We start from the raw sequence: 12,841 nt of genomic DNA, 5'->3' as shown, positions 1-12,841 counted from the left end.
TCTGGCAATTCAGAGTAAAATATTTAAAAATATAATTAAAAATATATAATATACATTACTATATTCTCTCATTAAAATAATTGTAAAACCTGAGGTGACCATTAAAAGATATAATTTGATTCATGTCACTAAACATGATGTATTCTAATTTTAAACCAAAGGAAATTTCACCTCCAAATCTATTTTTCGTAACTACACAAAAGCTTTGGGAGCCCCCATTCAATTTCGGCTATATTTGTATAAGAAATTTATTACTTTTTGAGAAGAAAGTACTTATTCTGTATTTATTTTTTGGCTTGGATACACCATATGTTATCTATAATTACACACAGTATAGGAAAATAATCTAGGAAACCAAAATTTCAGCATTTTAAAAAATACCAAAGATAATTAGTTTAAGTTAATGAAGAACAGAATTGAATCTTACTCTCATTTTCATTTAATTAACTTGTGTGGCTAAATTTGAACACAATAAAATGGTTATTTATTTTATTATAACACAGAATCTATATTAACAATTAATTTTTATTATTTCTCATGATGTTAACACAGTTATCTTTGTTTTTTTTTTTTTTGGTTTTTTGTTGAGACAGAGTCTTGCTCTGTTGCCCAGACTGGAGTACAGTGGTATGATCTCTGCTCACTGCAACCTCTGCCTCCTGGGTTTAAGGGATTATCCTGCCTCAGCATCCCAAGTAGCTGGGATTAAAGGCGTGTGCCACCACACCCGGCTAATTCTTTGTATTTTTAGTAGAAATGGAGTTTCACTGTGTTAGCCAGGATGGTCTCAATCTCCTGACCTCATGATCCACCAGCTTCAGCCTCCCAAAGTGCTGGGATTACAAGCCTGAGCCACTGTGCTCTGCCTAACAGTTATCTTTAAAGCAGACTTTTCGTAATGCACTTGTATTCTGTGTTAACATAAAGAATTCAGCAGCAAAATAGCATTATGTGAGTACCTTTCAAAACATAAAAAAATGATAAATGTTATATTTAAAACATTTACGGTATTTCAACAGAGAAAGGGCCTGTAGGCAGTATCTTTTCACACCTTCTGCCAATTATTTCTTCAGGTAAAATAAATGGGGGTTTTTATTCCATCTTGTGTTGTTCATACCGCATGCAAATCTAAAACCTGTACCATTCCCATGTTCTCCACTTTTGTAAGTTTACACCTAGAAAGGGAACCTGAAGATTCATGATCATAAAAGATTCCATGGAACAAATTCAAGAGTATTGAGAGCCTGAGAATGCTAAGCTTATGGTACTGGAGAATAATTACCGATAAGGATAGGACATTCATTCCTTTACTATCACAACTAAGGGAAATACATCTGAGAAGGCAAATTCAGGTTTATCTCAATAGCCCTAAAATATCATCCTGTTAATTTCAATCACAGAATCAAGTGTTGGAGGCACACTGCTTGCACTTTTTTCATGCATCAAAAAGTATTTTAGGGTTGCTTTTCTAATATATTAATACTACATTGTAATACATAACACATTCATTTCATGAGTAAAGAAATCGACCTTAAAAACAGAACTAACCCACTGGCACAAAGGAGAAAATTTTCCTGTCACAGCTTTCAATACTTCTTGGCTGGCAACGCCTCCTACTGCTGCAGCAAGTGGGGATAAAAAGCCTTGAGCAGTCCAAGAGAGCCAATGCACAATGTCAGCATTTACATCAGGCTAAAACAAAAGCCATAAAAGATAATAATATTAACAGCATTTACACAGTACACTTAAAATTTTAATGACTAAATGTTAGAATTAGAACTTCGAAAAAAGCTATTCAATTCCCCTACTTAATAGCTCTAAAAAGTCACAATTTCATGAAAACAGACTCATTTGCATGTTACCTTAAGTAGTGTCTTCCTTTACTACTGCCTGCCCATTTTTGTTTTTGGACTCTATACATCACTCTAGGGCATCATTTATAATTAACTCAAATATCTGCCATTTATATTTTTTGTCAAAGAACAGTTCTGTGATGCCAGTCAGGCATTATTTAGAAATAAATAGATTTTTTTTTAAAAAAAGTTTGTTAATAAAAACTACTCTGAGAAAATCCTAAACTAAGATAAATGAAAATAAAATGATCTTAAAAATGATAAGCTATCAGTTTGTGTTGGAGGTTGTAAATAAAAACTGCACTGGGGCCGGGCGCGGTGGCTCAAGCCTGTAATCCCAGCGCTTTGGGAGGCCGAGGCGGGTGGATCACGAGGTCAAGAGATCGAGACCATCCTGGTCAACATGGTGAAACCCCGTCTCTACTAAAAATACAAAAAATCAGCTGGGCATGGTAATGCGTGCCTGTAGTCCCAGTTACTCGGGAGGCTGAGGCAGGAGAATTGCTTGAACCCAGGAGGCGGAGGTTGCGGTGAGCCGAGATCGCACCATTGCACTCCAGCCTGGGTAACAAGATTGAAACTCCGTCTCAAAAAAAAAATAAAAATAAAAAAATAAAAACTGCACTGAATAACGACACAATACATTGTTAGGGCTAATGTTTTCAATTACACTAAAAGTTATGTTTCTTAAAATAGAATATTTTAAAGGAAATAGTGGAAAACTGAATTTTCGATCTATCATTTTAGCATAATTTCTTATACATGATAAAGATCTTTTCATGAGCTCTGTTTTCTCTTTCTCTTCCTATTCTTTAAACATCAGTAATCTTAATTTTAACCCTAAACTTCAAGTTGGCCTAATTTATCTTCTGAAATCCTATGTAAAAGAACAGTTCTTATACATGTAGGAGGGGAAAAAGAAGAGTTTTTACTACACTTTGAAAAATATTTGTGATACAAAATGGTTACTACTTACTCACTCATCCACGCCTCCATTTCAATTTCCTATATCTCATTATTTACAACTATTGAGCACTAACCTCAACCAAGATCAATTACAATTTAAATTCTGCAGTTTTTTAATGCAGATATTGGTGGTGATAACATTAAAATAACGATAAGAATGATAATAACAGTATAAATGAGTGCTTACCATACCAGGTTGTGTATCAAGTCCTTACATAATCTTCAAAGTAATCCTTATAAATATAATTTCTATTATACAAGAAAACTGAAACACTGAAAAATTAAGTAACTTATTCAAGATTTTATAGCTAGTAAATGGGGAAGCCAGGATTTGGATCCAAAAAGTTCAACTTTATAGGTTTATTCTCACCATTAGGTTATGCAGCCTCCCAGGATTCTTTATTTTTTTAGTAAACAAACATTTAAATTTGGGGAATTTTTGGTTATCCTAGGATAACAACAGCAGCATGTATCTAAATTTCCCCACATAATCTCCAAAACACATGCATAAGCACAAGAAGAGAAATAAAACACCAACAGGGCTTCAGTATTACTAGAAAACAGAATATTATAAATTTCAAATTATTTGTAAGTAGAAAGACAGATTGCAAACTCCAACAGAGCTATCTCTGGATTTCACAATGCTACAATCTTGGACAGAGAGGAGAAAATATGAAGAGATCACAGAAGAGAGTAAAAGGTCTAATGGTAACAAAGCACAGTCCTACGAAAAAGAAAGTCCCACACTAAGTACAGAAAATACTGACGAGAGATATAAAACTGGCGTCACAGCCTTCAAACAATGTCATACTGGGAGAGCAAGATGTAAACAAAAGAGGGGAGACATCCTTTGAGAGAGAATGCTAAAGAGAGAGATGGTAAGGATTTGGTAAAAATCAAAGAGACCTACAAAACACACTCAAATCTCTCCACCACAAAATAGTCCTCCATTAAAAGCTCCTTTTCAGTATTCTAAGAGAAGAAAGTGCTACAAAACTAGGACTCTAAAAAGTACCTAAAACCCTTACCCTGTCCAAAAAGAAAGCACAAAAATGACTCTACTATACAAAGCTAATGTAAGAAGAAAACAGAAAACTAGAATCAAAACATTTCAGCTACTGAAAATCTATACCCACACAACTAACTAAAAGTCAAAGGTAATTCAAGTGAATAAATTATACATTCTTAAAAAGCACTTGGCAATATGGGGGAAAAAAAAAAACACCTTAAATCAGGACTAAGAACAGAAATGATCTATTCTACCCTTCCAGAAAAGGAAAGTAATAATTAAATAAAACAACATCTGAATCCACATATCAAAATGAGCTTACGGTGTATGTGGGAAACTTTAGTAAATAATAAACTCTGAGATATAACCTGGTAAAACTATTAGATGAAGATGAAGATGAAACAAACAGGGTCTTAAAGCAAGAAGACCAGATTACTTGTAAGACTACAAAAGTTAGGCTGGCATCTTATTTTTCAACAACAAAATCTAAAGCAAGATACTAGTGAACAAAGTAGGAGCCCAGAATTTTACACTTAGCCAAGCTAGCTTTCAAGTATGAAAGCTACAGAAAAAATATGAAACATATAAAAACTCAGGGAATACCACAATTCTGAGCTCTTTTTGAGAAACAGACTAAACCTGATTTCAAGACTTAATATAAAAGCCACAGTAAAAGAAATAAAGACAGGATGGAGCTGGCAAAAGGACAGAAACACTGTGAAGACAATAGAGTACAGAAATAGACCTATACATGTATGGTCAAAAAATTGTTGACAAAGATGCCATGAAATTTCAATAAAGAATAGCCCTTTCAACTAATGGGCTAGAATAACTGGACATTCATATACAAAAAATTAACTTTGATCTATACTTTGTGCAGTAAAGTGTGGAAGTGACCTTGGAATGGGAACAAAGAGGCTGAAATAGTTTCTATCTTCTATCATAAGAAGATAGAAAGATGTGGGAAAGTTTGGAACTTAATAGTTTTGGCCAAAATGCTGATAGTGATATGGATGATGAAGTCTAGGCTGAGGTGGTCTCAGAAAGAGATGAGGAACTTGCTGGGAACTAGTATATAAAGGTGACTCTTGTTATACTTTAGCAAAGAGACTGGCAGCATTTTGCTTCTGCCCTAGTCCCTATGGAACTCTGAACTTGAGAGAGATGATTTAGTGTATCTGGCAGAAGAAATGCCTATGCAGCAAAGTGTTCAAGGGGTGACTTGGTTGCTTTTAAAGCATTCAGTTTTATGCATTGGCAAAAAGATGGTTTGGAATTGGAACTTATGTTTAAAAGAGAAACAGAGCATAAAAGTTTGGAAAATTTAGAGCCTGATGATATAACAGAAAAGAAAAATCCATTTTCTGAGGAGAAATTCAAGTCCACTGCAAAAATTTGCATAAATAACAAGCAGCCAAATGTTAATCAGCAAGACAAGGGAAAATGCCTCCAGCGCATGTTGGAGGTCTTCCAGGAAGCTGCTCGCAACACAGCGACTGGAGGACTAAGAGGAAAAAACGGTTTTGTGGACAGGGCCCAGGGCCTTGCTGCTTTGTGCAGTCTCGGGATTTGGTGCCTTGTGTCTCAGCTGTGACTAAAAGGAGCCAATGTACAGCTCAGGCTGTTGCTTCAGAGGATGCAAGCCCCAATCCTCAGTGGCTTACACATGGTGTTGGGCCTGCGGATGCACAGAAGTCAAGAATCCAGGTTTGGGAACCTCTGCCTAGATTTCAGAGGATATATGAAAACACCTTGATGTCCAGGTATAAGTTTGCTGCAAGGGTGGAACTCTCATGGAGAACCTCTTGCTAGGACAGTGGAGAAGGAAAACGTGATGTTGGTGGCCCCACAGAGAGTCCTCATTGGCACTGCCTAGTGGAGCTGTGTAAAGGCTGTGTAAAGAGGATATATGAAAACACCTTGATGTCCAGGTATAAGTTTGCTGCAAGGGTGGAACTCTCATGGAGAACCTCTTGCTAGGACAGTGCAGAAGGAAAACGTGATGTTGGTGGCCCCACAGAGAGTCCTCATTGGCACTGCCTAGTGGAGCTGTGTAAAGGCCATAGTCCTCCAGACCCCAGAATGAAAGATCCAACGAATGCTTGGAACATTAATCTGGAAAAGCTGCAACACTCAATGCCAACCCATGAACACAGCCAGGAGATGAGCTGTAGCCTACATAGCCACAGGGGTGAAGCTGCCCAAGACCATGTGAACTTACCTCTTGCATCAGCATGACCTGGATGTGAGACATGGTGTCAAAGGAGTTCATTTTGGAACCTTTAGTTTTAATGACTGCCGTATTGGATTTCACACGTGGGTGGGGCCTGTAGCCTCTTTGTTTTGGCCAACTTCCCCCAATTGGAATGGGAACATTTATTTAATGCTTGTACCCTCACGGTATCTAGGAAGTAACTAACTTGCTTCTGATTTTGCAGGTTCCTAGCTGAATGGGACTTGCCTTGCCTCAGATAAGACTTTGGACTTGGACTTCTGGGTTCATGCTGGAATGAGCTTAGATTTGGGGGACTGCTGGAAAGGTGTGATTGTGTTCTGAAATGTGAGGACATGAGATTTGGGAGGGACTAGAGTGAAATGATACATTTTGGCTGTGTCCCCACCCAAAATCTCATCTTGAAATGTAATCCCATAATCCCCACATGTCAAGGGCAGGGCCACATGAAGGTAATCAGTGAGTGATAGTGAGTGAGTCTCAAGAGATCTATGTTTTTATAAGAACCTAGCAGTTCCCCTGCTTGCACTCACTTGGTCCTGCCACCCTGTGAAGAAGGTGTCTGCTTCTACTTTTTCTCCTGCCATGATTGTAAGTTTTCTGAGGCCTCCCCAACCATGCAGAACTGTGAGTCAATTAAACCTCTTTCCTCTATAAATTACCCAGTTTCAGTATTTCTTCATAGCAATGTGAGAATGGACTAATACACTTCCCTCTCATTTTTATAAAATAAAAACAAAAACTATAGAATCTTCAAATAATAGCACAAACATCACCATGTTTATAGCTGCTTAAATAAAACTGTTGACTAGCAGGCACTGGCATCATAACACAAAAAAACATTTTCTAGGTGACATGTTTAAATCTAAATCTGATATGCAAAATGTGATAAAGAAACATGAATGTATAGTGCATAAAACAAGTGACTTGTAAGAAAGCTAACATACAAGTTTTAGTGTGTTAACAAATCAAGTAAACCACAACAGAGTAATAAATAATAATACTAACAATAAAACAGCAGCAGCAGTGAATAGTAATTACTACATGTCACATGGCATTTCTAAGTACTTTACAAAATTAAATAATTTAATGTTCACAATAACCCTATGAAGATAGGTTAACTCTATTTTATAGATTTATAAACTAAAACAGAAGAAAGTGAGAAAAGTTGTCTAATGCCAAAGAGTAGTAAAGCTGGATGTGAAGGATAAAAGAATCCTAATGTAGAGAGAAGATATAAGGGGATACTAATATAACACACTTATGTATTAACAAATATTCTGACAGCCATAACTTTCAATATTCACCTTCTCTTCCAAGGTTTCACTTATAGATGTTGTTATTTTCAACAGTTCTTCTGAATCTTTTTGGCATCTATAACTCAAAACAGGAAAACATAACTTTAATTTTCTCAACTGCCACAAACAGTAGAACATACTCAAAATTAAAATTCATGAAATATATAAAACAGTGTGGGATTTTGCCAACAGGTAGCACAAAATGTTTTACTGATTTAAAGATGACTGGCTTATAAATACATTACTTCAAAATCACACTCATATCAGTATATAAATAAGATTTAGTCTTTTTGTTTTTTTTGAGACAGAGTCTCGCTCTGTCACTCAGGCTGTAGTGCAGTGGTGCAATCTTGGCTTACTGCAACCTCTGCCTCCTGGGTTCAAGTGATCAGTGTCTTAGCCTCCCAAGTAGCTGGGATTAATTACAGGCGCATGTCACCATGCCCAGTAATTTCTGTGTTTTTAGTTTGCCATGTTGGCCAGGCTGATCTCGAACTCCTGGCCCTCAAGTGATCCACCCGCCTCAGCCTCCCAAAGTCCTGGGATTACAGATGCGAGCCACCATACCCAACCCCAAGATTTAATCCCAAATATAAAAAGCAAAAACCTTCTGCAACAGTACTCTCGGTACTGACTTAATAGGGTATAAATTTAAAAAACAAAAATTACCATGGGTTAATAATTCAGTAACTCTCAGAAATTTTTTGTTTTAAAACCTTTAATTTTTAAAGGGAAAATTCACATTTGGTATGATTCCACTTTTATAAACTGATTTCTCCACTCCCAGCAGGAAAAGGACCAGAGAGTCATAATAAATGTTTACACAGCTTGGCGTATCTATTGGTATTGTAATTACAAAGGGCATAGTTACTTTTTAAATTATAATTTCTGAATTACTACTTTTATAAAAAGGAAAATGGATATTTTTAAACATAAAACATTACCCAACATTTGGCTTGCGATTGTATTTCTCCTGAAACTGGTCCAAGGCAAGCATAGCTGTATGAATCTCTAAAGGTGCCTATTGAAAATATTAACAATTGACCAATATTTACTGAGTGCTTATATGTCCTAGGTACTGTGCTAAACACTTTTAAAACATTATTTAACCATCACAATAAATACATTAGCTTAATACTATTATTAACTCTACGTAACAAATAAGAAAGCTGAAGCTTAGAGAAGATAAATGACTTAAACTCAAGGCCATAAAGGTAAATGATCTAATCCCCTTCCCTTAATAAAACTTATGAATTTGGAAACTGTTAGTTCTTTATCACAAATGCATTTACTGCTACAAAATTACATCCACTGATTTTTTTTTAAATAGAATATATACATACTCAAAGCTTTTTTTGGTAAGAAATATGTATTATGTAAAAGGATATGATTCAGAAAATCTCTTAATAAGATCATCTTCGTACAAGTTATTGAAATTTTCTTCTAATTATCAAAATTGGGAAATCATTATAAAAGTGAAACTTTTTCCTATTATTTTAACATTTTTCTATGATACAAATTCCCATTTTTAATCCTCGGAAGTCAACTGCAGATATATGACTATAACCTCTATTATACTCATATAACAAGGCCCACAGCAAGATATCTACATGGTTATTCCATTTTAACTTTATAATCACTCACTAATTCTCATCTCTGATTCTGCTGCCTCTCTCAAACCTGCAAAGTGTTTATTTACCTCAGGTTTGCTAAAATCCACAATAAGGCATTTTGGGTGTTTTATCTGCCTCTCCAGTGGTTCCTGACAGGAGAAAAAAAAAAGTCATTACTTCAGAGTAAATAAGTGATTTTTTGACAAAATGTACTGCTCTATGCCAGTGCAATAAAAGTTAAGGTACTCTCCCAGAGGTCTGAGCTGATATGTTTAACTGTAATATAAATTAGCTACAAGACTTTTGACTATACTTAAAAAAAAAAAAAAAAGTTAAATGCAACAAAACAACCAGCTCCACATAGTAAATTTGGGAACAATTAGTAAAAACATTTGCATGTTTTAAAAAAATTATTATTTTAATTTAAACGCTACCATATTTTTCTGATACCAGGTTATCAAGACTGATTAAAATCTTCTGTTCTTTGTAAAGAACACAAAGGCAAAACAAACAAAAACCTCCAAAACCACCCCAAAACACCCACCCAATCTAAAATTGAGACATATCCAATTAAAAATTGGAGACAAAGCACAAAGAGATATGCAGAAGCACATCTGACTAGATATGCTATTTTAATTTATTGTTTTATTCTAACTTTGAACAAAACCTTATAAACAATTAGCATTGTTAACAGTTCTGGAAAAGGAAAGGCAATTAAGTTAAAATCTTGAGAACTTGTAAGAAAAAACAATGATGTGTTAGCTTATCCTGAGAAGGAGCCCAAGGATTTAAGTAGCAGGTGATACCTTAACTCCTTGACACTAGTAGTGTCTAGTTTCTCTCTGTTCAGGTATTTATATATTCCTTTCAATGACAATAGCTTTTAGAAATTATTTTACATTCTCAACATATACACTGTTTTGAAATTTATAAATTAAATTTAAAAACCAGGATTAACAAGTATAATTTAAATAATTCCATTTTAGAAAATGATATAGCAAAACAACTCTTGCTAAATCTTGAAAATATATTAGTTTTATTTCTTGTTTTAGAAAGTAAATTGTAATAAGTATGATCAACTCTTTGATGATTCACAAAGGTATAGTTCCTTTCAGTACTTCAAGTCAGTACCATACCTTTTTATTTCAACTATATGTACATGGTATTCTGGCTATAAAAAATGTGCAAGTTTTTTGTTAATATCCATTTTATCCATTTATTTCATTAGATTAATTCCATTTCCCTCGACGCTGGTACAAATGAAAAAAGAAAAAAAAAATTCTGTTCCACCTTTAAACTGTTTGATTAACTGAGTAGTTATTTTATTCCTTTGTCTCTTCTGCCTTCTTTTTCTGTAAAGAAATGTTTTTTAAGCAGAAAAAATACTTACAAAGCAAAATATTTTAGGAGTCTTAACTTGGACAGCTATGCCTCCATGTAAATATGGTTCCAGTTCTGTAGTGTCACCAATACTAAAAGAAAATGGCGATATCACTAGAAAAAAAATTTTTTTTAATCATTACAAAAGGATACAGATATTTAAATTTAAACTCTTATTGTCATAAAAATATTACATCTGAGCTGGGCATGGTGGCTCACACCCGTAATCCCAGCACTTTGGGAGGCCAAGGCAGGCGGATCATGAGGTCAAGATTTTGAGACCATCCTGGCCAACATGGTGAAACCCCATCTCTACTAAAAATACAAAAATTAGTTGGGCGTGGTGGCAGGCACCTGTAATCCCAGCTACTTGGGAGGCTGAGGCAGGAGAATAGCTTGAACCTGGGAAGCAGAGGTTGCAGTGAGCCAAGATCGTGCCACTGCAGTCCAGCCTGAAGACAGAGTGAGACTCTGTCTCAAACAAAACAAAACAAAAAAAAAAAAATTATTAATTCTCTCTAATTTAAAAAATTAAAAAGATTCCACCGTAGTGGTTTTTTTGTTTGTTTGTTTTAATGAAGAGCTGAAAGGAGGGTGGGGAACTAGACAGTATTTTTTCCAATGTTAACTCCAGGACTTAAAAATAACCAAGAAAACTTAGAGAAAAATAATAATGAGGGGTACTCATAGGCTGGGAACAGTGGCTCACACCTACAATCCCAATACTTTGGGAGGCCAAGGCACGTGGATCACCTGAGGTCTGGAGTTTGAGACCAATCTGACCAATATAGAGAAACCCATCTCTACTAAAAATACAAAAATTAGCTGGGTGTGGTGGTGCATGCCTGTAATCCCAGCTACTCAGGAGTCTGAGGCAGGAGAATTGCTTGACTCCAGGAGGTGGAGGTTGCGATGAGCCAAGATCGTGGCATTGCACTCCATCCTGGGCAACAAGAATAAAACTCTATTGCAAAAAAAAAAAAAAAAAAAAAAAAAAAAAAAAAAAAAAAAAAAAAAAAAAAAAAAAAAAAAAAAAAAAAAAAAAAATGAAAAAAATACATACATCGTAAAGCTTCAATTATATAATAATTACCTATCATAAATATTAATATAATATGGTAATGGCTAATGAACAGACAACTGGAATATATTAGAGAATTCAGAAACATACCCAAGTACACAAAGGACACAATCAAGGCGGCACCTCAATCAGTAAGGAAAAGATAAGGTTATTCAATAAATCTTTTAGAGAAAAAAGATATCTGGTAAAATACTATTGCAAATGGATAAAAGTTTTAAATGTCAAAAAAGACAGGAAAAATTTCTTAGATAAAAGTATGGGAGAAAATTCCTTTAAAACCTTGGAGTAAGAAAGGCTTTTCTAAGTAACGCTCTAAATAAAAACCATAAAACAAAAGATTGAAAATTTGATTATAAAAACATAAAAAAGAAAACTGCATGACAAAAACTCATCATAAGCAACATCAAAAGATAAATGCCAAACCAGGAAAATATTATGCTCTGTCTGGGCATAGTGTTCATGTGCCTATAGTCCCAGTTATTCAGGAGGCCAAGGCAGCAGGATCACTTGAACCCAAGAAACTGAGTGTGCCAAAACGCACCTGTGAATAGCCACTGCACTCCAACCTGGGTAACATCGTGAGATCCTCATTTCTTAAAAAGAAAAAACATGGGCTAATAACATTTACATCTATACTATGACACAGTAAGTAGCTATAAATAAAAAGCTTAAAGGAAAAAAAAAGATGTTCTCCAATTACTAATGAAAAAAGATCACAAATTTATTTTGTTTAATAAAAAGGCAAAGGACAGCACTATGTATAATGTGCTTCCTTCTGCGTTAAAAACAAACAAACAAACAAATACACTATAAACTAAGAATAGTGGTTACCTGTGGTAGTGGAAGAGAACTACAAAGGTAAAATCAAGTTTGGGCAGAAAACTTTCTGAACCATTTGCTTTTTCAAAAAATTAAGTTAAAAAAATCAAGTAACCCTCCCTCTTTACTTAATATATAATATAGGCATATATACTATATAATATGTAATATGTACTATATATACATGTATATATAATAAATATATAAAATAGAATGGTCAGCAGAGTGAACACCAAACTTAGCTGCTGTTACCTCTGGAGAGGAAAAGAATTCTGAAGTAGGACTCATTTTTAACCATGTTTACATATATACACATATATACATATATATCTAGAATAAGTATGTATTATTTGAGCTATTTCACAATATTTTTTGGCTGGGCATAAGGTTTGTTTCGATCTTCATGCCTGTAATCCTAACACTTTGGGCAGCCAAGGTGAGAGGATCACTTGAGCCCTGGATTGCAGACCAGCCTATGCAGGGCAACATAGGGAGATCTTGTCTCTATAAAAATAAAAAAACTTAGCCAGGAGTGGTAGCACATGCCTGTGATCTCAGCTACTTGGGAGGCTGAAGTTGGAGGATCACA

The 12,841-nt window shown here is 34.9% G+C and overlaps 1 protein-coding gene across 3 annotated transcripts in view; it reads right to left on the bottom strand.

Moving 5' to 3' along the window:
- Window positions 1-12,841, bottom strand: part of UBA6 (ubiquitin like modifier activating enzyme 6) — a 74,495-nt gene that overhangs the window by 27,350 nt on the left and 34,304 nt on the right. For all 3 annotated transcript variants that reach the window (XM_017516555.2, XM_017516557.2, XM_017516556.2), the window contains exons 10-14: window positions 10,363-10,466; window positions 9,059-9,121; window positions 8,304-8,380; window positions 7,369-7,435; window positions 1,549-1,692 (exon numbers count right to left, since the gene is read on the bottom strand). In XM_017516555.2, the coding sequence (XP_017372044.1) occupies window positions 1,549-1,692; window positions 7,369-7,435; window positions 8,304-8,380; window positions 9,059-9,121; window positions 10,363-10,466 (455 nt within the window). The remainder of the gene's footprint in view (window positions 1-1,548; window positions 1,693-7,368; window positions 7,436-8,303; window positions 8,381-9,058; window positions 9,122-10,362; window positions 10,467-12,841) is intronic.

Source organism: Cebus imitator, unplaced genomic scaffold (assembly GCF_001604975.1).
Source record: "Cebus imitator isolate Cc_AM_T3 unplaced genomic scaffold, Cebus_imitator-1.0 Scaffold594, whole genome shotgun sequence".
NCBI lineage: Eukaryota > Metazoa > Chordata > Mammalia > Primates > Cebidae > Cebus > Cebus imitator.
This window is presented reverse-complemented; position numbering and strand designations above follow the sequence as displayed.